Source organism: Vigna unguiculata, chromosome 5 (assembly GCF_004118075.2).
Source record: "Vigna unguiculata cultivar IT97K-499-35 chromosome 5, ASM411807v1, whole genome shotgun sequence".
Classification (NCBI taxonomy): domain Eukaryota; kingdom Viridiplantae; phylum Streptophyta; class Magnoliopsida; order Fabales; family Fabaceae; genus Vigna; species Vigna unguiculata.
This window is the reverse complement of record NC_040283.1, coordinates 47981229-48006310: the sequence shown is the minus strand read 5'-3', so window position 1 is coordinate 48006310 and position 25082 is coordinate 47981229. Positions and strand designations below refer to the sequence as shown.

The window sequence follows — 25082 nt, the reverse complement described above, 5'->3', positions numbered from 1 at the left end:
CATAATAAAATTTGATTAAAAAGACTTAATCAACATATTTTAAAAGATGGAAAACTAAATTGGTTCAAAATTTCGAAATGGACTAATTCTAAAATTAGTTAAGGAATAAAAATATATTGATCGTAAAAAATATATGAATTACTTTAATTGAAATTGTATTGTTAAATCAAGAAAAAATAATTAATTTAATAATTTTAGATATTACATCGATCCTTAATCACTTCATCAATGGTCAATTATTAGAAGTGAAAAGTTTGAAAGGTTGGGATAAGATAAATATCTTTTCTATATTAATAATGAAGATTCTAAGCAAAGTCAGTGTGAAATTGAGTGGTTCTTACACGTGTGTGGGGTATGTGAAGTGAGTTTGATAGGAACGTTGAATATGAATAGTATGATTTAAGTCCTGATTGACGCGTGTTGATGAAGGGGACAAGACATTATCCACAGCACGCGTGTACGGACCAAGATTCTAAACACTTTCCAAAAACTTCAACACTCCTCTGCAGTTATATTTCTTACGTTTCTTCTTTTACACTTTACATTTTAATACAAAATAAAATTTATTTTTGTGGTCAACATTTCATGAATTAAACACATTTTAAGTTTTAAATATGTCAAATATTAAGACACTAGTAGTCTTTTTATATTAAAAATAAGTAATCTTTTTTATTTAATTACCTTTGTCAGTACAATTATTTGAGGTTTCATAATACTTTTATTTGAATTTTTAATTAAGTAATTGACAAATTATTTTATAAAATTTTAAATTAGAAATTAATGAATTCATAATTTTAAATTTCATGTTACTTATTTCAAGAGACGTGTCATATTCAAATCATCTTTGCTAAAATGAAGGAGGACACTCTCCTCTTACATCAAATAGTGTTTTATTCTCGAAAAAAGGATGCAATATCTATCTCAATTATTTACTTGAATATATTCTTTTCAAAAGGTATTTTTGAAAATGTGATTTTAAATAATATATAGTATTTCAAAGTATAGTTTCTAAAATATAATACTTCCTTGCAGTGTTGAGTTTGAAAATGTTATTTTGATTCTTTCTTGATGAACGTGTTTATTCTTTTCGTTTTTTTATGCTTTCGATCCTCCCAAATCGAATTTTGGCACGATTTTAGTTGATTTAAGTATAGAGATGAAGTTGTAACAACATGACACATTTTCAATCCATTTGATCATATCACATGATTAAAATAGTGTTAACATAATATGATTTCGACATGACCCAAAATTTTCATTTTGAAATTGTGTAAACTTGACACCATTTTTGTAGTTTCATACTAACATTTTACCAGAATGGTAAAAGAAGCTTCCCTTGTCTTGCTACAAAAGTGTAGCTTCTGTTATACATTTTCTCAAGAAATCAAAGGGCAACATTACATATGCTATCCAGAAGCAATCCATGAGACCCAAAACTACAAGCAAAAAATTACTGACAATAAAACTGAAAACAACAATAATTAGCAACAGTCAAACTCACGACAGCTACAATGTTCAAACCTTGTTCAGAAACCCGGAAAACATGTATTATAATGCACATAAAGTCATACAAATCAGTAGCATTCTCAGCATGAGATTGCTAAAATCTTGAAGTCAGTCTTCAGAATAAAACCATCTTTGCATGACCATTACAATAACTGCCGTCACTCAACACCATAAGCACTATATTTTATTAACAAGCACATAGAATGAAACTAAGTAGTAAGGATAGGTGGCAGGTAGTCAACTTTGTCACCAAGAACACGAGCCTTAGTGTCAGGAAAGAATTCAAATCCTGGAAGCTCAGTGACAGTTCCTTCGCTGGAAACCCCAATGGGATAGCGGAGTAAGTGGCCGGGAAGGTCATGCTCAAGAGTCTCACTTGAATACAGATCCCAATACTTGTCAGAAATCTGGTTCACTTTTCTGATACATTCTGTGGTTTCAGGGAATTGGAAAGAGTCATGAAGCATGCCAAGGTGCTCATACCACAATGACATGCGGAAACCATGGATCTGACCCCTTGCTGGCTCACTCGTGATCAAATGATAGGGTTGATAAGCCCCCATTGCAATCTCAGAGTCTCTTGCACCATCCATTGATCTCTGGTTTATGTTGGCAGATCCAACAATTATGTATTCATCATCAACTGCACAAAGAAAAAGTTCTTCCACTTTTAGACCTTATGATAACCAAAAAAATAAAATTGGCTAACAGTGTAGTATCAGTTTAAGAAAGTGATTCCAATGAGTAAGAATGGAGTTAATTTTCTGAATTACCTATCATCATCTTGGCATGAACATATATCATGAAGCGCCGGGCCTCTTGGGCTCTGATATAATCTGTATCAGCATCTGGTCTTTCTGGAGGCTCGTACTCTCCTTCTTTCTTCACCTCCCGATTACCAAGGCAGAAGAATGTCAAATAGTTCCGAGGATTTTCCTCTATTCCCTTGGCCTGGAGTGCCTGAACAACATCCTTGTACATCATATCCATTGTTCTCCTCTGCCAATCCAATATTGCCTGAACTGATGCACTTTCTGGGACACCCTCTGGCCACATTGGGACAACAACATAAACACTGAACCTTTCCCCAGCTTCAATCTTACTAACTATCTTAAGCGAAAGCTCCTTCGGGATCAGATGCAAAGCACCAATGTCTTCGGGCTTAATGCCATCAGGACTCCAACCGTAACAGCTTCCTAGGAAATACTGATTCTCAATATAGATGAAATTTTTCGCACGTCTAATGGCATTAACATAAGCATCTTGTATACTACGGTCTATTATGTTATCCTTTCCACTCACAAGCCCGACTCTAGCAGCTTCTTCGGGAGTCTCCGGGAACCCAAAAGCAGCTCCACCATCAATTGATCTGAATAACTGAACGTTCCATGTCTCTCGATCATCAGGGTAAGTTACCGGTGATGGAGGAATAATCACATCTTCAAGGTCTCTCAGTTGAACAAGCAAGTCCTTTCCACCTTGCTTCCTCCATCTTTGCTCAAAGTTGAACAAAACATCCCAAGCAATTGGCCCTTCAAGTCGAGAGTGGATGTCATGCCATGGTTCTCTGGGACCACCTTTTTGTATTGATGCGCCACCGAAGTTAGGCTGATGAAAATCATCGTGATGTGCTGTGTCCAGCGTTCTGAAAAGAGAATGGAATGGAGAGTCGTATCTTCCATCGCAGAGATCAATTCCCCCCACAAAACTAACAATCCTTCGCTTCTCAGATTCTCCACTCGGCAATTCACTGTCCACGACTACGATTTTCTGGTGGTGAGTAAACATGGTAGAAATTTCTAAATCCTGAACAATGCTTCCACCGTCATCCGGATTGCGAGGGCATAAAACACAATGCACTTCAGTTCCCCTGAAGAACTCCTCTGTTTCTTGGTCATGAGTAGCCATCAAACCATCTTTTTTTAACAGAGGAACAGAAGTTCTATCATCCCAGACTAGCATCAAAACCCTGACACCTTCACTTGCTTTTTTCTTCAGAAGCTCACCAAGTGTTTCGTCTCCTCCAGGCTTTGGCCTCCTAGAATCCCTTACCAACGAAATCTCAGTATACACAGACCAACCTGTGATGTATATCAAGTGCTGTGCTTTGGTGATTGCATCAAAAACATCCTCCCAACATCTATGAGGTTGATAAGTCTGGCCTCCACTGAGTGGTATTTTAGGGACAAAGTTGTCTGGTACATGAGCATCTTGGTACAGAGAAACCTTGCATCCTCTTCTTTGTGAAAAGAAAGTATAAGGAACTCCAGGAAATTTAGGACTTCTAATGCCAAGAGCCCAGTTGCGGTCTTTCGAAATGTCAAAATACTGCAGCTTCACGTGGATCTTGGAATTTCCATGAATTGGATTTTTATGCTCGTCCAATATTTCAACCCATCTATCTATTTCTTCACCGTCCAAGACCTCCTCAACAGGAACATATGCTCTTCCAATTAACGTTGCCCCAATAGGATTATCATCTTTCACTGTGAATATGATGTTTGATGCCATATGGGCACAGTAAATGTGAAAGGACTCGTACCATCTTGGATTTTTGACCTCCTTTTCCAGAATTCTGGTCCTTCCAACTCGTGCCTTCTCTAGATCAATGGTTGCATATAATTTAGTGACACCTTTTCCAAAACCAACAGTCTCCTCGATGTTATGTACGATCTGAATCGGAGAAACATAAATGGAATTAGAAATTTCAAGAGTTAACAACAATGTACATGGACGTAAAGGTGCTAAGTAAAACAATCAGTGTATTATATAAGAAAGATTCCACCAGTGGCTTTGATAAGGATGCTTATGATCCTTAAAGCTATTGAGGTGAAAACATGGCATGGTAAAGTCAAAATATTCTAAACTTAAAAACTGCTGAGGTAGAAGACAAGTTCAATGAACAATAGGTTATTTCAATTAACATCTTGATTTTACTTATACTTATTATACGTCTCTTTTTCTTCCAGTCCCTTTTTTATTACATCATATATCCTATAGGTTTATTATTTTATTATTTTTAAATATATTAAATGTTAATTAATCTTTTTAATGGACAAATCATTTTCCCGTTTCAATACACACTTATCGCCAATAAGCTAGTAACTATTTCCCTTCCCCTTCACCCTTAAAATCAAATATGTGAATTTCAAGTAGAAAAATAGTATATGATCACAAATAATCCAAATAAATACCGAGGTCTTAAAATTAAGCAACACAATGGGCGATGCCAGCAGGAATGGCTCAGTGCAACTTGGTTGAAACACAGTATATCCCATGAAAAATAAGATGATGAGTTATTTGTAAAAATAAAAAATGAAGAAATTTATTTTCAGTCATTCTTTTCCAGGATAGCAGGTTTTTGTCGGTTATATTCGGATCTGAGTACCAGGTGAGACCCATTTATAATAAGAAACTCTAGCTTTTGTTTCAATTACTTTATTAGATCCAATATCCCACTATTCGCTATAATAGGATGAATTCTATATTTATAAATATACCTCTTTACCAATACTACCAAAAAATAAAATATACATTAAATATTTTTAGTTTAAACATCTCTTCAACTTTTACTAAAACACTTTCTTTAGTGAAACTTGATCTTAATTTTTATGTTATAATTTATCTAAATCCTGTCAATATTATCAGTTAATACGCGTGAGCCACATTAAAATAGAGATGAAATATAAAGGTTAAATTCATTAAGAATATCAAGATTAAGACTAAGATTAAATATTAAAAGACAGGTATATTTTACTTCAAAAAAAATTTATTGTAATACTTGTCTCGTGCTATAATTTAAAAGAAGTATTCATCCCTCTTAAATTATATTCATGTTCATAATAATTTCAATCTTTGCCCCCATAAGGAAATTATACCTCAAAACTCATACCTAAAATTTGTCCCATAATTAGGCAAATAACAGTGTTATTTTATAACCTAATTATAACATTCAACAAGTGAAATATTTAACTAAATTCAAACACCATAAACTAATTGATTACATTTGCAACGCACTAAATACTAGTTCGGTTTATTCCACTCTAGTTTCTCTCTCCTTTTTTTTTTTTCTCTTTTATCCTCTTGTACCACATAAATAAAGGAGAAGGATGGGTATGATGTTACTCGGAATATTCAGATCCATTTTTCTTACAATTCTCATCTCCAGTCTAAAGTGCATTATTTCTTTCCCTCGTTTTTTTCTTCTGACAACATCAATTAAGAATATAACAACGAGTAACTGTCTTCTTTTTTTTCATCTAAATATAATCTATCGTGTATTTATAAATTGCCAATTTCAATAAAAAATGTAAAAACTGTATTAATTGCAAAGTTTAATTACATTACAACTAACAACACAAACCTTTTAGATAAACTCACTTGATATATGGTTGGGCGAATGTTGATAACATTATTTTTGAATAAAGTTCGTTTTAAAACAGTGCGATTCATTTTCTACACAAAACAACTGAGAGATAAAATTTAACAAAATAGCTTTATCTAATCCTAAAGCTACTCCAATTACTTCAACCCATAATCAATTTTAAAGTTAAGAACAAACTTTACAACACGAAAATCAGTAGCTAAGTATGATTATGAAAAATCTGTTGAAAAACCAACAAGTGTATCTGAAAAATAACACTCCAAACACACTCATGTCATCATTTTGAAAAGCCATTTCCTGTAAGTTTTTGCCTCATGTCAAAAAGATAACCACCGCCTCTTACTTTTCTTTTTCACACAAAAGAAGAAAAGTGTCGTCAATTATCTATCTATCCATGCGATGGATCTAACCCTTATCCTTCCAACTTCTAATCGTTTTACCAGTTACTACCATTCAACAACAAATTTGTTCCTTCAATTAGAAAAAACTGAAAAATCAAGAAGTAACAGTATGAAACAGAATAGAACAGAACACAACAGAACAGAGACTCCGTATAGATCTTCTGGTAAAACCAGAGCACGTTTTTTTCTACAAAAATGATTCGTCGGGGTATGGGGTAATTTTACTTCTCCACTGATGAAAAGTGTGAGTACGAAGATTAGGAAAATTTAAGAAACCTAAACTACTGTACTAAACACTACTGCGCTAATTAGTTGATGAGGATTTTAGAGCAATTGAAATGCAAGATGAAAAGAACAGAGAAGCTTAGGAAATCAAACCTTGGTTAAGAAATTGCCGCCACCGATTTTGAGGTTGTCGACTTCATAGATTGTGGCATGGAGAGTGCCATGGAGCAGAATTTGCGCCATCACTTAGTACCCAACAGTGAAACTCTGAAAAATCAAAGTACAGAGTGTGAAATGGGATCTGATCACAGTTTATAGATGAGGTTGTTTAAGAGGAAGAAGAGAAAAAGAAGAAACAGGTGAATAGGAGTGGACAAGAATCAATGAACATTGATTGAGGAAAACAATTGAAAATTGATAAATATATAATATAATCCAAGTGTATATACATTGGTGTTGACTAGTTGGCTAAGATTAATTTTTTGTTCATGCTAATTGCTAATTACTAATACCTAATTATAATACCTAATTGCTAATTGCCAATTGCCACGTGGCAATATACAGTGTTTTTCTTTCTTTTCAACAAAGGGATGCAAATAATTACTCTCTTATCTTTAATAGTCGATCATATCATAATTATAATTTTTCATGGCCAATGAATGAAGGATTTTCTTATATTAACATACAAATATACGAATGGTTTTAATTCTTTTACTTGTTAATCCTCTTAAACATTTAATTTTAAATGTTTCTATACTTATAAAACATTCAATTGATACAAAATTTAATCATGTAGTTTTTTATTTTTTTATTTAGTACTTTCTTTTGAAAATACTGGTTTACCTTGTTTGGTATTTAAACAAACGTGGAATATAACAAATAAATAAATTTATTATTTAATTTTTCATAAATATATTTTTTTTTATTAACTAACTTTTATAAATAAATAAGTAAATATATATATATATATATATATAATTAATATTGCCCTTTTAAAAGTTTAAACCCTTGATTTTTTTTATTGGATCGTGTTTTGTTTTTAATTTATTACATATAAATTATGTATACAAATTTTATATAATTCTAAAATTAGTTAATACTCATTTGTATAGATAAATCGATATAATATATGTTTCAAAACATATTAAATATTAATCATTTTATTATTTTATTATTATTGTCAATTTAGTATATAAATTTATTAATGGTATAATTTAATTTATTCCCATATATATTACCCCACAATAAACAATTAATGATGTAATGTAAATAATTAATACTTCATAAACATTCCTTTGTTAAAATGTAAAGAAAAAAAGGTGACAGAGAAAAAAAAAAAGGAAGAATATGATTAATCTAAAATATATTATTTTGAAGTTATTTTTTCTAATATCACATACTATTGTGTAAAAATACCATTTTATTAAGATAGAATATGTTCTAAATTTTTTAATAATTAATCTTTAAATTTCTCCTTTTTTAATGATCTTTTTTTCTTTAGTTACTCTATTTCTTTTTTATAATAACTCCATTCAATCCAACGGTCAGATTATCTTAAAATATTTTCAATCATATCTTAATAACTTTTACATCAATCATGAAAATACTCATTTTTAGCTTTTGTAAAAAAATAAAATAAAATAACAATTATACAAAGTTTTACTAAAATAAAACTCTTTTATTGATATAAATAAGCACACTTTTAAAAGAGATTGAACTGCAGAAACTTTTTTTCTTTCTATTACAATTTAGACGTGAATAATTCAAATTCAAAGTTTCTAGAACGTTTCTATATTTTTACAAAATTCAAAGTTTCTAGAATGTCCACTGATAAAGAAGTTTGAATATCAATATATTACTCTATATTTCCTAAAATAGTTAAATATTTAGTAGTATTTTCTTTCTAGTAGATGGCATTCTTTTTTTAAACTTTTTCTAAGTTTATGGAAACGGAAATGCGAATCTCAAAATTTCCATAAACATACCCAAATTACAATATTTGAAAGTTTTGTTGCTAAAAGAAGAACTCTTAATATGTATGAGGGAAAACCTCAATTATCTGAAAAGAATCTTTCAACAACTAGTCACTAATTATACTTTTTAAGTATTTTGAATGTTGATTAAATTGCTGGCACGTCTATTCATATTAGGACAAAATTTTAATGATTGTAAAGTTGTTAATGTTGTTAAAGTTTACTATAATAATGAGCTTTTTAAGAACTTATAACCATGTTTTTTAAATTATTCGTAAAATAGATAATATTTTCTTAAACCAAACAACTATTTAGCTTTTACCAATATCACAACTTTAGTGATAGTATTATTATTGATTTCAATATTTTCTTATAGTTTGGATGTTATTGTTAAGTAAATTGCGTTTGATTTATATTTTAAAATTATTTTTTATTTAATATTGATATATATATATATATATATATATATATATATATATATATATATATTTAAATTTATTTTTAGTTCTTAAATTTTTCCTCAAAATTGGAATTCGTTCTTATTTGAAACTTTGATACATCTTGATTACTAAACTTTAGAAATGAATGAATATAGTCATTTTTATCCAAATATGTTAACTTTTTTTGACATGTCGGATGATTTTCATATTAGTATTGGAGTTGTTTACATTATTTGACATATGTTTGGTTCAATATCAACTGAAAAATGTATCTGTCATCTGAAAGAATTAACGTAATTGAGTTAAAATGACTATATTAATTTATTTTTAAAATTTATGGATAAAAATGTATTAAAATTTCGGATAAAAACAAATTTCAATTTTAGATCAAGATTCAAAGACTAGTATAACAAAATAAATTTTTTAAATGGAATAAATAGCGAGTAATTGATATTTATGTCATATTTATTTTATGTAATATTTAAAAAGAATTTCTTTTTTCCCAACATATAGGCCTATTTTTCCCCTTAAAACATTTTGCTTAATTTTTTATCTTAAAAATATTTTCACATTGTTTTGGTTCACTCATTCTAGTATATATCACATTATTTCAATTATAATTTATATAATATTTTGTTGGTACTGAATTCATCTCGTTGAAAATCATTTGCGTATAAAATCAAATCCTTTATCTACGTATTATTATTACCATTATTACTAATTCTAATTAAATCCTTGATGATACAATTAGTAGATAAAACGTTCTTCTAATTATTATTAATAGACGAGTATTTTTCATTGAAATTTGACACTACACGAACCAATGGAAAGTGTCCAGATAAGTGCTACTTTAAATATCAGAAAACACGTTTCCTTTTGTGGATACCATCATTAAAGAAAAGCTTTTTGGTGGCCCTACACAATAAATTTCAACCACGAAAATTTTTCTGTCGGTATAGCAAAGTTAGAATATATATTATATAATTGATTCAAATCACTCTTAAGATTTTGGAGTATACAGCAAGGACAACCATTTTTTTTTATCAAGTATTTTGAAAAATATTTATAAATAAGCAATCAACCAAAAATAGTTATTCGTTATTTTATTATTATTTATTAATAGATTTAATCAAGAAAATGATGTTTTAACACCAAATCAATTACCTGATCGTTTATTTTTAAGAGTAATATAATTATCATAAAAAATATATATTTTATAATTGAAAAGAATAAGAGAGGAAGAAGAATAAAACAATGGTCAATAATTACTTAACTTTATTTTTTTTGTTGATGTTTGTCTGAAAATTCAAAATTTTATATTAGATCATAATTTGATGCAAAAGTACTTTAATCATTTCAATAATTTATGTAAACATGTTTAATTTTTAAAAATTCAAGTTATGAGTGGAAGATTCAAACAAATACGGCTGTATGAGAGATTTCGTGTGACAATTATTATGGATTTTTTATTTACATCGGTAAGTGGCATATGAAGTTCAGAATTTTTATGTTGATTAAAAAAATTTTGTTTACATTTAAAAAGTACTCGCCATAAAAAGATGTGAAAATCACTTTTTTTGCCCACTATGTAAGTGATAGACTTAATCGAATAGAAAGTTACACTCAGACGAAAAAAAAATCTAATTGGTGACTAATTGGAGTTAGGTTTCATAGGGAACAAAAAATCACAATTCCTCTATCCTCTAAATCTTAACATTTGTACTCTTTCACAATATAAATATTATATAATAAAGAAATTTTATTAAGAAAATAAAATATTTTTGATATATATATTCCCACATTTTAGTTCATAACCAATTAGAGATGGCAAATAAACCTGTTTCCGTGGGTATTGTCCGAACCTGTCCTCGTTTTGACGGGGAATCTTCACATTGATTGGGTATAGGTATAGATATGGGGAATTCCCGATTTTTTCACTTGGGTATGGGTAGGGATGGCAACGGAGCGGGGCGGGTACGGGTATCATGATCCCATCCCCATCCCCATAATAAAAATTCATCCCCATCCCCATCCCCAAACCCAACGGGTATACAACTTTTGACCCATCCCCATCCCCACCGGGTAACGGGTATTTTCTTATACCCATACCCATACCCATTTTTTTATTGTTCCATATATCAATTAAATATTTTTTATAAAAAAAATTTAAAAATCACACCAACGGAATCATGATACTATCAAAATATTCAATATTAAAATAACATACTCTTTTTGATTTTCATGATGTCAAATATTAAGAAAAATATTATAATAGTATAAATCTCAAATTAAAGTATCAAATAACAACTAAATAAAATTCAAATAATTATATAAAAGCTAAAAAATTACACATTACTAAAATTTTATAATAACCAAAATATTTATTAATTTTACAAATGATCAGTGGTTTCATTTGCATTCGATCCACCTACACATAGAAAAAAAATGAAAAATTAGATATGATATAATAATTGAAATTGAAAATTTTAATTACTAGAATATATTGTACCTTCTTCATCAGATTCATTTTCACTCATGAGAACATCTTTTCCTTTTAATTTTTTAACACCTACAAACACCAAATGTAGAATATTAGATGAGAATTCACAAAAAATACTAACAAAAAATATTAATAAATTTGAGTACCTTACCTAGATGGTTTGAGTTCCATATCCAACTTCTTGTACACATCAAAGCCTCTATAGTAATATGATGAAGTCGACTACGGTGAGAAGTTAATATCTGACCACCAGTACTAAAAGCAGATTCAGAAGCTACAGTTGTTATTGGAATAGCTAAAACATCCCTTGCAATTGCTTGAAGGGTTGGAAACTTTAACCCATTTGTTTTCCACCATGATAGGATATCAAATTCTTGTGTAACCGGCAAATTATCTTCTTCCAAGTAATAATCCAACTCTGTTTTCATAACTGTAGTTCTAGATTTTTTCTTTTTTGCCATAAACTCTAAAAATTCATTCGCATCATTATCAACATCCTTTCCCAACTCCAATGATGTAGCTCTATAAGAAGAAGTTTCATTCTTTTTTGATTGATATTCCAAAACCAAATCATAGCACATATGACGAATCCTACTAAGTTTCAGATCAAAATCATTACCATACAATTTATAAAAATAATATTCTAACATGTCCATCTTGTACCTTGGATCTAAAACTGAAGCAATTGCCAATATGTTATATAACAAAAAACAAAGAGAATGAGAAATATGTTATATATATATATATATATATATATATATATATATATATATATATTATATTATATTATATATTATATTACTATGTATATATATATATATATATATATTATATGTGTGGATATCTTATGTTTATATATATATATAATTATTTATATATATTATATTATATTATATATTATATTATTACTATGTATATATATTATATGTGTGGATATCTTATGTTTATATATATATATATATATATATATATATATATATATATATATATATATTTATAGATATATATTTATTTTAAGTATATATTATATTATATTATATTATATAATAATATAAATATAATAATATATATTATATTATTCTGTATATATATTATATGTATATGCGTAGATATTTTATGCTTTTATATATATATATATATATATATATATATATATTTCTTTTAAATTTTTATAAATTTGTAATGTTATAAATTTGTTTATAAAAGATCTCACTAGTTAAATGATTAATTTGTTTTATACGTATATATTATATATATTATATTATATTATTATGTATATATATTATATGTATATTATATTATATTATATTATATTATATTACATGTATATGTGTAAATATATTATTTATTTATATATATTTTTTAGATTATTTAATAAATTATAAATAGTTTAGTAATTTAAGCGGGGACGGGTATTTGGGCGGGTATATATATATCCCCATCCCCATCCCCATCCCCAGTTGAAAATTTCGGGTATTACCCATACCCATACCCATACCCATACCCATACCCAGTCAAAGCGGGGATTCCCCGTCAAAACGGGGACGGGTTCGGGTGATACCCACGGGCACGGGTTTATTTGCCATCTCTAGGTATGGGTATGGGGATGAATATATCCCCGCCATAATATTCATCCCCGCCATATCTCCATCCTCATTTAAATTATTAAAATATTCACAATTAATTAAGTAACCCTATATATATATATATATATATATATATATATATATATATATATATTCTTTCTATTTTTTATTTTTTTTAAATATTTTGTTTGTCATGAAACTCATTCGCATTTCCAATATATTTTTTTATCTTATCATAACCTTTATGTAATTATTAAAATATTCACAATTAATTAAGTAACCATATATATATATATATATATATATATATATATATATATATATATATATATATATATATCTTTCTATTTTTTATTTTTTCTAAATATTTTGTTTGTCATGAAACTCATTCGCATTTCCAATATATTTTTTTATCTTATCATAACATTTATGTAATTATGTTAAAATGATGTATGTCAATTAAATTTTTGTATGTCTAACATTTGAATATTTCTATTATTTTTTAATATTTTTATTTATTATATATTTTCCTTTCACCTGAGAATGTTTAATACTCTCAATTTAAGTGTTTAATAGCATAAACATTTCATTTACTGGGTAATATAAAAAAAAATCTTTACTTATTATTATTAATTTTTGTTTCATTTGAATAACTCTTTTATTTCGGTAAAAAAAATTTGTTATTTCTCGATCATTGAGTATATATGTTGATATTTGAAAAATTTTCTTAAATCTCTAAGATGTTATTCGTCTTATCGTACCCATAATTATACATTTGTTTTTCTTTGTGCAATTCCTTCTCCAAATTATTTATAAGACACACATTTGTTAATTTTTTAATATTTTTATTTTTGTTTATTTTCATCATATAGAATACTATTTCGATAAATTTTATCTAATTATTTTTTATTTTCTAACTCATTACAATCATACTTTAATATTTTCAATATAATTGTATAAATAATTTTATTTACTACAATATAAAAATTTAATGTAATTGTCATGAATATTTTTTTTATCACCATTCAACATATATTAGAGTTTAAAAGATACAAGATCTATGATAAAATTTTATTATGTTTACTATTTGTTCTTTGCGTAATTTTTTTTATCAACCATTGAGTATATATGTTGATATTTGAAAAGTTTTCTTAAATCTCTAAGATATTTTTCATCTTATCATACTTTTAATTATATATTTGTTTTCCTTTATGTGATTCCTTCCAATAGTCTCCAAATTGTTTATAAGACACACATTTGTTAATTTTTTAATATTTTTATTTTTTGTTTATTTTTATCATGTAGAATACTATTTCGATAAATTTTATCTAATTATTTTTTATTTTCTAACTCTTTACAATCATACTTTAATTTTTTCACTATAATTGTATAAATAATTTTTATTTACTACAATATAAAAATTTAATGTAATTGCCATGAATATTTTTTTACCACCATCCAACATATATTGTGGTTCAAAAGATACAAGATCTATATTAAAATTTTATTATTATATTTATTATTTGTTCTTTGCGTGATTTTAATCAAGTGATGTATTATAACTTTTATTACTATATAAAAAATAGATTCATTATAATTTAAAAAATTGAAGTAAACAAACATTTAAAATATATTTTAATTTAAATATTTTTTTCCTTTTATATTTTTTTTAAAATATTTTTTCCTTTTATATTTTTTTAAAAATATTTTTAAAATTTATCAACTAGGTTTCAATAATGTTTGCAAATTTAATAAATGTTTTGGTTCTCATTAAATTTTATTTGGTATTCTAATCTAAAATGTAAACAATTATAATTTATTTCAAGTATTTGATATCGAAGAAACAACCATACTCCTAATATTGAATATTTGATAATATTATGTTTCCTTTACCGTAATTTTTTATTATTTTATAAAAATTAATTAAAATTAATATTAAAATAGTAAGAAAACGGGTACGAGTATGGGTACGAGATTATACCCGTTACCTGATGGGGATGGAGATTAGATAAAAGTTTGATACCCGTTAAATTTGGGTATGGGGATGGGGATGAATTTTTTTTATGGGAATGGATATGAGATAGTGAAACCCATCCCCGTCCCCGTCCCCGTCCCGCCCTGTTAGCCATCCCTATAACCAATACTTTAAATTATAATAATGTATGGTCACTTTTAACTTGAAACGAGTAGATAATTAAGTAAAAAAATAAAAACAATGATAAAGATGTTAGTTTGAAACCGTTAATATTTTCTTTTTTGTTAGAAAAATAATGGGTGACGTACACTTTCTAACAAGAACAGAACTTTAAGAATATTTATTTGAGAGGGTGATGTTTTTCAAAATATTAAAGATTGTAATTTATATAAAGAGATTTCCTATTGTGTCTATATTTTAAGATTTTAATTTTACTCTTTAAAATATTATTTATTAAATTTTTAAAAATTGATGGTTATTTTAGAAATTTTTTATAAAACAATTTATTTCTGCTTTTTCTTTTTTCTTATTTATTAACATTTATTTTTTTTCATTTTTTTATATATATTTTACACGTGTGATGACACATTTATGCTTATTATATTTTATTATTATAAGGATACATTAGAAATTATTTTGTTTGTATAACTAAAGTTAATACTTTTAAGATTAAGCTTACATGAGTTTTAGGTATTCATATAGGCACAAAAAAATAAAAATAAACACAAACAATTATTTTATTTAAAAATTTAGAGAAAACTAAGTAGTAAGAATAGGTGGCATGTAGTCCGATTTGACTCCAAGAACAGGAGCCTTCGTGTCGGGGAAGAACTCAAATCCTTTCAGCTGTGTCACACTTCCTTCGCCGGAAACTGCAATAGGGTACCGGAGAAGGTGACCGGGAAGGTCTCCTTCAAGTGGCTCGGTAGTGTAAAGATCCCAATACTTTTCACCCATCTCGTTTATCTTCTTTATACATTCTTCACTTTCAGGGTGGAGAAAGGACTCATGAAGCATGCCAACGTGTTCATACCACAATGACATGCGAAAACCATGGATCTCACCCCTTGCACCCTCGTTTCTACTCAGATGATAGGGTTGATATGCACCCATTGCAATCTCCGAGTCTCTGGCACCATCCATTGATCTCTGGTTTATGTTGGCAGATCCAATGATTATGTATTCGTCATCAACTGCATGAAAAAACAATGCTCAATGCCCAATCATCGAATAAATAAAGTCGTGAGAACTGTACACGATTTTCGTGTAGATTTATATTTCCTTACCTATCATCATCTTGGCATGAACATAAATCATGAAGCGTCGAGACTCTTGAGCTCTGATATAATCTGTATCGGGATCTGGTCTTTCTGGAGGCTCGTACTCTCCCTCTTTCTTCACCTCTCTGTTACCAAGACAGAAGAATGTCAAATAGTTCCGAGGATCTTCCTCAATCCCCTTGCCCTTTAATGCTCCGACAACATCCTTGTACATCATGTCCATTGTTCTCCGCTGCCAGTCCAATATTGCCTGAACTGTTCCTTTCTCCGGGTAACCCTCCGGCCACATCGGAATCACAACATAAACACTGAACCTTTCCCCAGCTTCAATCTTACTAACAATCTTAAGAGAAAGCTCCCTCGGTATCAGATGCAACGCACCAATGTCTTCGGGCTTAATTCCATCACCACCACTCCAAGCATAAGAGCTTCCGAGGAAGTACTGATTCTCAATGTAGATGAAGTTCTTCGCTCTTCGAATGGCGTTGATGTAAGCATCTTGAATGCCTCTGTCGATTACGTTATCCTTCCCACTGATGAGTCCAGATCTTGCAGCTTCTTCAGGAGTCTCGGGGAACCCAGAAGCCGCTCCACCATCAATGGATCGAAAGAACTGCACGTTCCATGTCTCGTGATCATCAGGGTAAGTTACCGGCGATGGAGGAATAATCAAATCTTCAAGGTCTCTCAGAGGAATCAGCAAGTCCTTTCCACCTTGCTTCCTCCATCTCTGCTCAAAGTTGAACAAAACATCCCATGCAACTGGCCCTTCAAGCCGAGAATGAATGTCGTGCCATGGTTCCCTTGGACCACCTTTTTTCACCGTAGTGTGTGGAAAATTAGGTTGATGAAAATCATCGTGATGCGCTGTTCCCAGCGTTCTGAAAAGTGAGTGAAATTGTGTGTCGTATCTTCCATCACAGAGATCAATCCCCCCCACAAAACTCACAATTCTTCGTTTATTATCTGATCTAGGTAAAGCACTGTCCACAACCACGATTTTCTGATGATGCGTAAACATGGAGAAAATTTCTATATCCTGAACAACGCTTCCACCGTCATCAGGGTTGCGAGGGCATAGAACACAGTGCACATCACTGTCGTAGAAGTAGTTCCCGGTATCTTCATCATGAGTAGCCATCAACCCATCTTCTTTCAACAGAGGAACAGAAGTTCTATCATCCCACACAAGCATCAAAACCCTAACACCATCACGTGCTTTTTTCTTCAGAAGCTCACCGAGTGTTGCATCTCCTCCAGGTTTTGGTCTCCTAGAATCTCTCACCAACGTGATCTCAGCGTACACAGACCACCCCGTAATGTATATCAAGTGCTGTGCGTTGTTGATTGCATCAAAAACATCTTCCCAACATCTACGAGGTTGGTAAGTGCGGCCTCCAGAAAGTGGTATTCTCGGAACAAAGTTGTTTGGAACATGAGCATCTTGGTACAAGGAAACCCTACATCCTTGTCTCTGTGAGAAGTAAGTGTACGGAACTCCGGGGAATTTAGGAGTTCTGATTCCTTGGCCCCAGTTGAGGTCTTTTGAAACATCGAAGTACTGGAGCTTCACATGGATCTTGGAATGTGAATGTATTGGTTTTTTGTGTTCGTCCAAGATTTCAACCCATCGATCTATTTCTTTGCCGTCCAGAATCTCCTCGACGGGAATGTATGCTCTTCCGATCAAGGTTGCACCGATTGGGTTGTCATCTTTCACTGTGAATATGACATTTGATGCCGTATGAGCACAGTAAATGTGAAAAGACTCGCACCATTTAGGATTTGTGTGTTCTTTTTCTATGATTCTTGTTCTTCCCACGCGTGCTTTTTCCAGATCAATTGTTGCATATAGTTTGGTTATTCCTTTCCCAATCTTAATGGTTTCCTCGATGTTGTGTAGCAGCTATGTATATCAGAAAAATGCATAAAAATTTAGTAGAAAAAAAGATTATTTGATACCAATAATCACCTTTTAACAATTTTTTATAAGGGAACCCGTGTATTTGTAAATAAAAGTATGGAAGAAAAGTAAGGAATAAAGAGTAAGAAATAAAAACTTTTTAAGCATCAATTATCATTTTTCAAAACAAAATATCATATTGTGACATGACAAAGAGCCATTAAGAATGTATTTAGAAGATAAAAGAGCTAAAGAAAATCGGTCTAGTTTGGAATTAAAATTTTAAAGTAATATTTTAATATATATATATATATATAAATATTAGTTATAATATATTGCAAGAAATAAATTTAATGTTTGGTATGTTAACTAAAATTAATTTCAAAATAAAGATTTAAGTATATTTTTAATTAAAATTTAAATGATTTTTTACTATTTCTTCTAAAGTATTGTTTTTAATTTCTACAACATATTTTAAATGTGTCTTTAGTAAACAAGCATAATCAAACTTAGTTTGTGATATCCATGAGTTGACTAAACACTTTTAACATTTTTAATTAAATTCATAAACTTATTTATAATTTTTATTTACTAAATTAATCAGTTATTAGAGATAAAATATATACTATAATTATATATATGTAAACATTTTTCTTCCAATCTTATCCTTTAAATAATTGTTATTTTAAATTAAAATAATTATATTTTGATATTTATCCTCATCTAAATTTAGTTATTTTATTAATTAAAATAATTATTTTATGATTTTATTCTTTTAATAAATATTTTTTGAATTAAAATAAGTGTTTAAAATAAAAAAAATATTTAATAATAAATATTATACAAATTATTATTTTTATAATTATTTTTAATAAAATTTATTTTAGAATTTAACAAATTTTTGAAAAAAAAAAGAAAAATAAACAAACAGAAATACGTGTAGAGTATATGCTTCCACTGATAATAAATAATAAAAGTTAACTGAAGATGATAGGATTGGAATAGGTTAATATTTGAAGAGTTATAAAAGTATATTATTCAGCTGAATCCTTATTTCTTCTCGTACGTGATCACAAAAAAAAAAAGGTAAATAATCTATTAACATTTTAATCAAATATACTCTTCCATTTATTGAATTTATTACAATTTTTTATAAGTAATATGTGTTGAAAAACGTTAACTGCAAATATAAATAAATTAAGAAAAAGGAAGGTAAGAGACTATTAAAAAAACATAAGAGACTTTGAAATCAAAGCTAAGAGAGAATGAATTTCTTTGAGCAGGCAGAAGATTGTGAAGAAAAAGGCAATGGCAGAGACATAATTAAGAAACATGAGAATCGGTAGAAGAAAGAAGGAATTTTGTTTTGAGTGATGATGAATTTGGGACAAACCTTGGTTAAAATATTACCAGCATTACCAGCCTTCAGGTTATCCACCTCATAGATTGTGGCATGGAGGGTCCCATGAACCAGAACTTCTCCCATCTCTCACTTACCTGCACCATTCAATTTATAATCAAAATCACTTCAAACACCTCAAACTGGTGTTCAATCACAGGGAAGAATTGATTCAAATACCAGAAGAGATTTAGAAAGAGAGCAACCTTTGAAGAGCAGAAAGATGAGAATGTAAAAGAATGATGATGCAGAGATAATGATCAAGAAAGTAAAAGCTTTATAGTAGAGCAACCATTGAAGTTAATTAACCATGGTTCACATATGTCTATGTTACAAGTTTCACATATACTAGAGAAAAGGTAATTTCACATATAAGTGAGTTGCAAACCTTGTCTTACAAACCGGTTTTGTGAGATTGAGTTAGGCTTAAAGTCAACTTCTAACATGATATTAAAGCCAGGTTAGAACTTATCTTAGCGAATTTTTTTGAATATTTTGTTTTATCCGTTATCGAACCGTTAACGGAAGATATTTCATAATATATAAGTGAGGTGCAAACCTCACTTTATAAGTCAGTTTTGTAGAATTCACACTTCTAATATATCATGTCATTTTCTGGATTTTTAAAAAAAGTTTTTTAAATCATATTCCAACTTAATCTAGAGAAACCATATATAAAACTGTTCTTTTGTCAAATCTCACTGTGCTCTCCACTAAGAGACATGAACAAAGCATGAGAGCGACAATGGCAAAGGTGGAAACTACACAGAGGTTGAATCAATTTTCTCTTAGCAACTTTCAAAATACTTATTATATTGGTGACAGTGGTAGGGTCATCTAGGAACCATTTTCTTTAAGTTTTTCCTACACTGGCATCTTTTTTCTATTGAATTGAACTAGTTTATGACTCTCTTTTTTTCTGTTATTTGTGAAAAGTATTAACAATAAAGTAACAATGAAAATATTTATTACAGAAAAGATCTTAGTTTAGAATAAGACAAGGTGGAAACTGTTTGAGATAATTTATGGGTGGAAGCAATAACTCTCTTTAGTAAGAAACAGAGAGAGTACTGATTATATCGGAGGTAGTGGATGTACCAAAAAAATGTTGGTGGTAGTGGTTGTGCACTCCATGCCATTCATTGTAAAGATTGTTCATCATTATGCATTCTTAATTAACAAATTATTTTGCCTAAAAGACTAAAACGTGTTAATTTTCTCTTAAATTTGTATTAGAAATTTAGGTGTAAATTCTCAAGAATAATAAATAAGATAAATAAAGGTTATTAGTTTATTATACATAATATCTGAATCGAATACTTGATATGTCAATATTTGTTTTAAAAATAATAAGACATATATGTGATATATTATATATTAAAAATTATATAATAATTTTTAAAAATATGATAAATATATAATTATTATTGTGTAAATTTAAATTAAAATCATATTAAAATTGTCAATCCAAAAAATTATTAATTATCATCATTATAAAAATATTATTATTCTATGAGTTAGATATTTCATTAATAATTATCAATAAAATATTCTAAAATATTTTATAAAGATACGTATTTAATATGATACTTGATCTACCATTGTATCATAGTTAGTAGTGTATCATTAATAACAAGAATCTCGTGCCATATACAAGAAATTAGATAAAATTTAAAAATAAAAATGTATAAAATTATATATATATATATATATATATTAAAAAGATTATTTAAAAAGATTATTAAGAATTTGAGCTGAAATAAATAATTAAAATTAAAATTTTTAAGAAAACTAAATGTTAATAAAATAATTGGAAATAAATAAAAATTTTGAAATGTTAAAATGAAATAATTAATAAATAATGATAAAGTCACATATTATTAAGGAAAATACACAATAATGGAAAATGTCCCACGTGTCTTATCATCAGTGTGAAAATTAAATGATTGTGTTTTAATATAAAGGAACGTACCTGTGCATAAAGTGTGATAATGAAGATAAAAATATTTATCTTATTTATACTTATAGTTATTAAAATAATTTACTAAATCTTTAATAATTCATTTAACTTATTTAATTATGTGTAACTCCTTCAAATATTTTATTTATAACACACTAATTCAAATAATTAAAGAGAAAAGTTGAAGATATAAAATGGTGTTTAATATTACAACGATTTCATTATTCAACATATTTTTAATTAGAACAATAAAAATTATTCATTAATTTATATTAACAACAATTATATAAACGAATTCACGAAGACGAATAAACAAGATGATTATCAAAATAAAAGTTACGTCGCCGAATTAATATAAACATAAAATTTTAAATATTAATAGACTAAAAAAATTAAGAAAAATTAAAAAAAAAATATATATCAAAATTTATGAAATACTTTAAACTTAATTAAATATTATTATTTTTCTCTATCGTTTGATTTGTTATATTTTATAATCACTAACTTATCTTTCTGTTCTTATTCCATATCTTGTAATTCGTAAATAACCTTTTTCAATAATTGATTTTTAGAGAAAAATAAGCGAGACAAATTCAACAAGATGATTAAAGAAAAAAGTAATAATAAACTACAATTTACAAAATAAAAACAAAGTAAAGAATCATTTTGTTAATTAAGAGTAAACTACACTCCAAGTTCTAATAAATAAAATCCAAATTTGTTAGTACTTAATAGAATAAAAAGTTTTTATTAAATTCAATTAAAAATATGCACTTAAACTTTAATTAGAAAAAAGAAAAGAAAAGAAAAGAAAAGGTTTGTAATAGTTTTGAAAGAGGAGGAAGAGTTAGGTGTGGAAAAGAGGAGGAGAGAATGATCAATGGCGGTTCTGTTTGCGAACGCCGAGGGCAATATCCTCATCGAACGGTGCGTTTCGTTTACTCTTTAAATCCCCATTTCCATTTTCTGTCATAGTTTTCTTCGAATATCGATTTGTTTGATCTTGATGCTGTTGAAAATCCTCCTTTCATAATTGCACAGGTTGAACATCCTATAACTAATTTGATCTGATGTTTATGAATTTTGATAAACTCTTCTGGCAATCATACTAACATGTATAGGGTTGGTTTGGTTTGGGTGATTACTCGTGTACAGAAAAACAAATGGTCTTGTTTTCAATTTTTTTATTATCTGAACTCAGTGACTCTGTGATTGTAGTTTTCATGGGTTTCTGCTATTGTCTATGAGATGGGCTTTGAATAATTTACCTTTATATATATATATATATATATATATATATATATATATATATATATATATTTTAACATGAAAACGAATTGGATAAGATGAGTTGCTACAATATCGTCTCTCCATTAATGAAAAAATTGGAAGTAAATTGTATAAACTGAAGTACAAACTTGTTACATAAACTTTATCCGTTTAGATTATTAGAGTCCTAAACGATCAAAAAATACTGTTCTTTTAGAAAATTAATTATCTCATCATGCTGATTGCTGATTGTTTTTCATTTTTTGTGTGTATCATGATATCATTGAACCATTCTTCTATATAAAATAAACGAGAAAGAATAATCATTTCAGTTGTTGATGTTTTAACAACTGTATTTGCTGTGAAACAATGTCATAGAAAAGAGCTATATCTGTTGTTGAAACTTGAAATAAATTGGATATAATCACTTGTTCTGAGATTGTAGTGCTAGCTAGAGGTGTTTTGGTTCATAACTTTTTGTTCTTTTATTTTGAGGTGATGAAGGTGATTTGAATACTGTGTAATGTAGAAACTAATTCTTTTGTTGTCATCTGAATGTACTGCTGCGCTGACTATCATTTAATTTATATTGCTTTTGTAACTCTTTTTCCTTATCAGTTTTTCTGTTAAGGATTTATATGAGATAAAGACATTTTGAAACAAAACTAAGTTTGAAACTTGTTCTTTTGTTAATAATAGAGATATAAAAGATACAGGAGTGATTTCAGAAATATGACATTACCTTTTAGAAAATGAATTATTAAGAAAAACCACCAATCAAATGAACAAGTAAGCATAGATCTTGGAATCTAAGTTTTGTCTGGCTTACCAAAAAGAAAGAAAAAAGTGTAAATATTGAATGAAAAAATAGGTTCTGTTCATAACATCAGTTTTTATAACAATGTCAAATATATTGATATTGCTCCAAGAGCTGAAAAAAAGTTTGTTCAAGAGCTTTAAGTGCATTACATCAACAGGACTATTTATTTACCAATATTTTGTATTCCTCTAGATGTCCAGCAAGGGGATTTTTCTGTGCCAATATTTGTACCTACCTTCTCATTCTTTTAATATTTATTTATTCATGGGTTAAGTACGTTCGTAGTGTTTGAATTTTAACGTAAAATTGAAATTCGTTCCAAATTTTAATATATTTTGATTCTAATCGTTAAAAGTTAACGAATATAGTCTTTTTTAATGTAATTAAATTAAAACTTTTAACGTATTAATTATATTTCATATTAACATTTAAGTTTTTTACATAATTTTAATACAAACTTTTCTGTTTGAAAAATATGTTTCACATGTAAAAAAAGCAACATAATTAAATTAAAAAAATTATATTTATTTATTTTTTAAGATTTAAAGATAAAAAAGTATTAAAATTTTAAATATAAACGAATTTTAACTGGTGTTCTAAACTACAAATATAGTTAACCCTTTATTTATTTTATACCTTCTACATGTTCTTCATTTATTCTACATTGTGTATAGGACCTTTTGTTCATTCTTCATTTGTTCTGAGCAGTTTCAGTTGAATGAACCTTTTTTTTAATTTAGGCTTCGATTCCATTTTATGATGCTGTGGAGCTTCCAAACATGCTTATAATGGAGTGGTTGTAAATTGGGTATTTGAAAAGGTTAAACTTTCTTTTTGACGCTGACATGTGGATTGTGAGGAGTTCTTCACTTCTGAATATAAATTATTTTTTTAGTCCATGCTTTCGGCGAGGCCCAAATTAAATACAACACTCTCGTCAAAAATCAAACAAATTATGTCAGTTTTTTTTTAACCATGTCTGAATTTTATGTTTTATTTTTTCATATCACTATTCTTTTAGTCAACTCTACATTAATTTCATTTACAATCATTTGTATTTAATAAAAATAAAATATTTTTTCTGTTAATTCCAATATTTGTAAATATAAAATGTTGAATCTCTAAGAAAATCTTACTTTTATATAATTAGATCGCATAATATACAAGTGCATTATTGAAATTTAAAAAAAACATATAAAAAAATTGTTCTTAAAACAAATAAATAGAAATGGAGAGAGTATTCCACTCGCACAAAAGGAAAAAAGATATAAATGATTAAAATAAGGGTTAAATATGTTTTTTAATTCTTCAAGTGGAAATTAAAATTAGCTTTTCTTGAAAATTTTAAATTAATATAATTTTTCATCTTTAGAGATGCGTGAATTTAGTCATTTAAACTAATTTTTTTAAGTTTATTTGACGTTTCAAACATGTTTCTCAATTAACATTGAAGAAAAATAT

General features: G+C 28.1%; 2 protein-coding genes across 4 annotated transcripts; both read right to left on the bottom strand.

Annotated features, from left to right (window-relative positions):
• Positions 1–1341: 1341 nt before the first annotated feature.
• Positions 1342–6957, bottom strand: LOC114183322 (phospholipase D alpha 1). The gene is made up of 3 exons (XM_028070296.1): positions 6670–6957; positions 2280–4179; positions 1342–2149 (listed from the first exon to the last, which is right to left on the bottom strand). Exons 1-3 carry the CDS (start codon positions 6757–6759, stop codon positions 1716–1718), a joined length of 2424 nt encoding a protein of 807 aa, XP_027926097.1. The 5' UTR covers positions 6760–6957; the 3' UTR covers positions 1342–1715.
• An 8734-nt stretch (positions 6958–15691) lies between these two features.
• LOC114183189 (phospholipase D alpha 1-like) lies at positions 15692–19872 on the bottom strand. Of its 3 annotated transcripts, none has more exons than XM_028070114.1 (4): positions 19779–19872; positions 19567–19670; positions 16277–18176; positions 15692–16183 (listed from the first exon to the last, which is right to left on the bottom strand). In XM_028070114.1, the coding sequence occupies exons 2-4, from the start codon at positions 19657–19659 to the stop codon at positions 15750–15752; spliced, it is 2427 nt and encodes an 808-aa protein (XP_027925915.1). In that variant the 5' UTR covers positions 19660–19670; positions 19779–19872; the 3' UTR covers positions 15692–15749. The 3 variants fall into 3 exon arrangements, with proteins under 3 accessions (XP_027925915.1, XP_027925916.1, XP_027925917.1); XM_028070115.1 differs by having other exon boundaries at positions 15705–16183; positions 19753–19819; XM_028070116.1 differs by lacking the exon at positions 19779–19872 and having other exon boundaries at positions 15705–16183; positions 19584–19670.
• Between the last annotated feature and the right edge of the window lie 5210 nt (positions 19873–25082).

What these genes read in the sequence shown, in the direction of transcription:
- LOC114183322 (XM_028070296.1), bottom strand. Translation starts at nt 6,759, where the DNA reads ATGGCGCAAATTCTGCTCCATGGCACTCTCCATGCCACAATCTATGAA. An exon ending in GCGGCAATTTCTTAACCAAG is followed by an intron (nt 4,180 to 6,669) that starts GTTTGATTTCCT and finishes TCTCCGATTCAG; the next exon opens with ATCGTACATAACATCGAGGA. An exon ending in TCATGCCAAGATGATGATAG is followed by an intron (nt 2,150 to 2,279) that starts GTAATTCAGAAA and finishes TTCTTTGTGCAG; the next exon opens with TTGATGATGAATACATAATT.
- LOC114183189 (XM_028070114.1), bottom strand. Translation starts at nt 19,659, where the DNA reads ATGGGAGAAGTTCTGGTTCATGGGACCCTCCATGCCACAATCTATGAG. An exon ending in CTGGTAATATTTTAACCAAG is followed by an intron (nt 18,177 to 19,566) that starts GTTTGTCCCAAA and finishes TGATATACATAG; the next exon opens with CTGCTACACAACATCGAGGA. An exon ending in TCATGCCAAGATGATGATAG is followed by an intron (nt 16,184 to 16,276) that starts GTAAGGAAATAT and finishes TTTTTCATGCAG; the next exon opens with TTGATGACGAATACATAATC.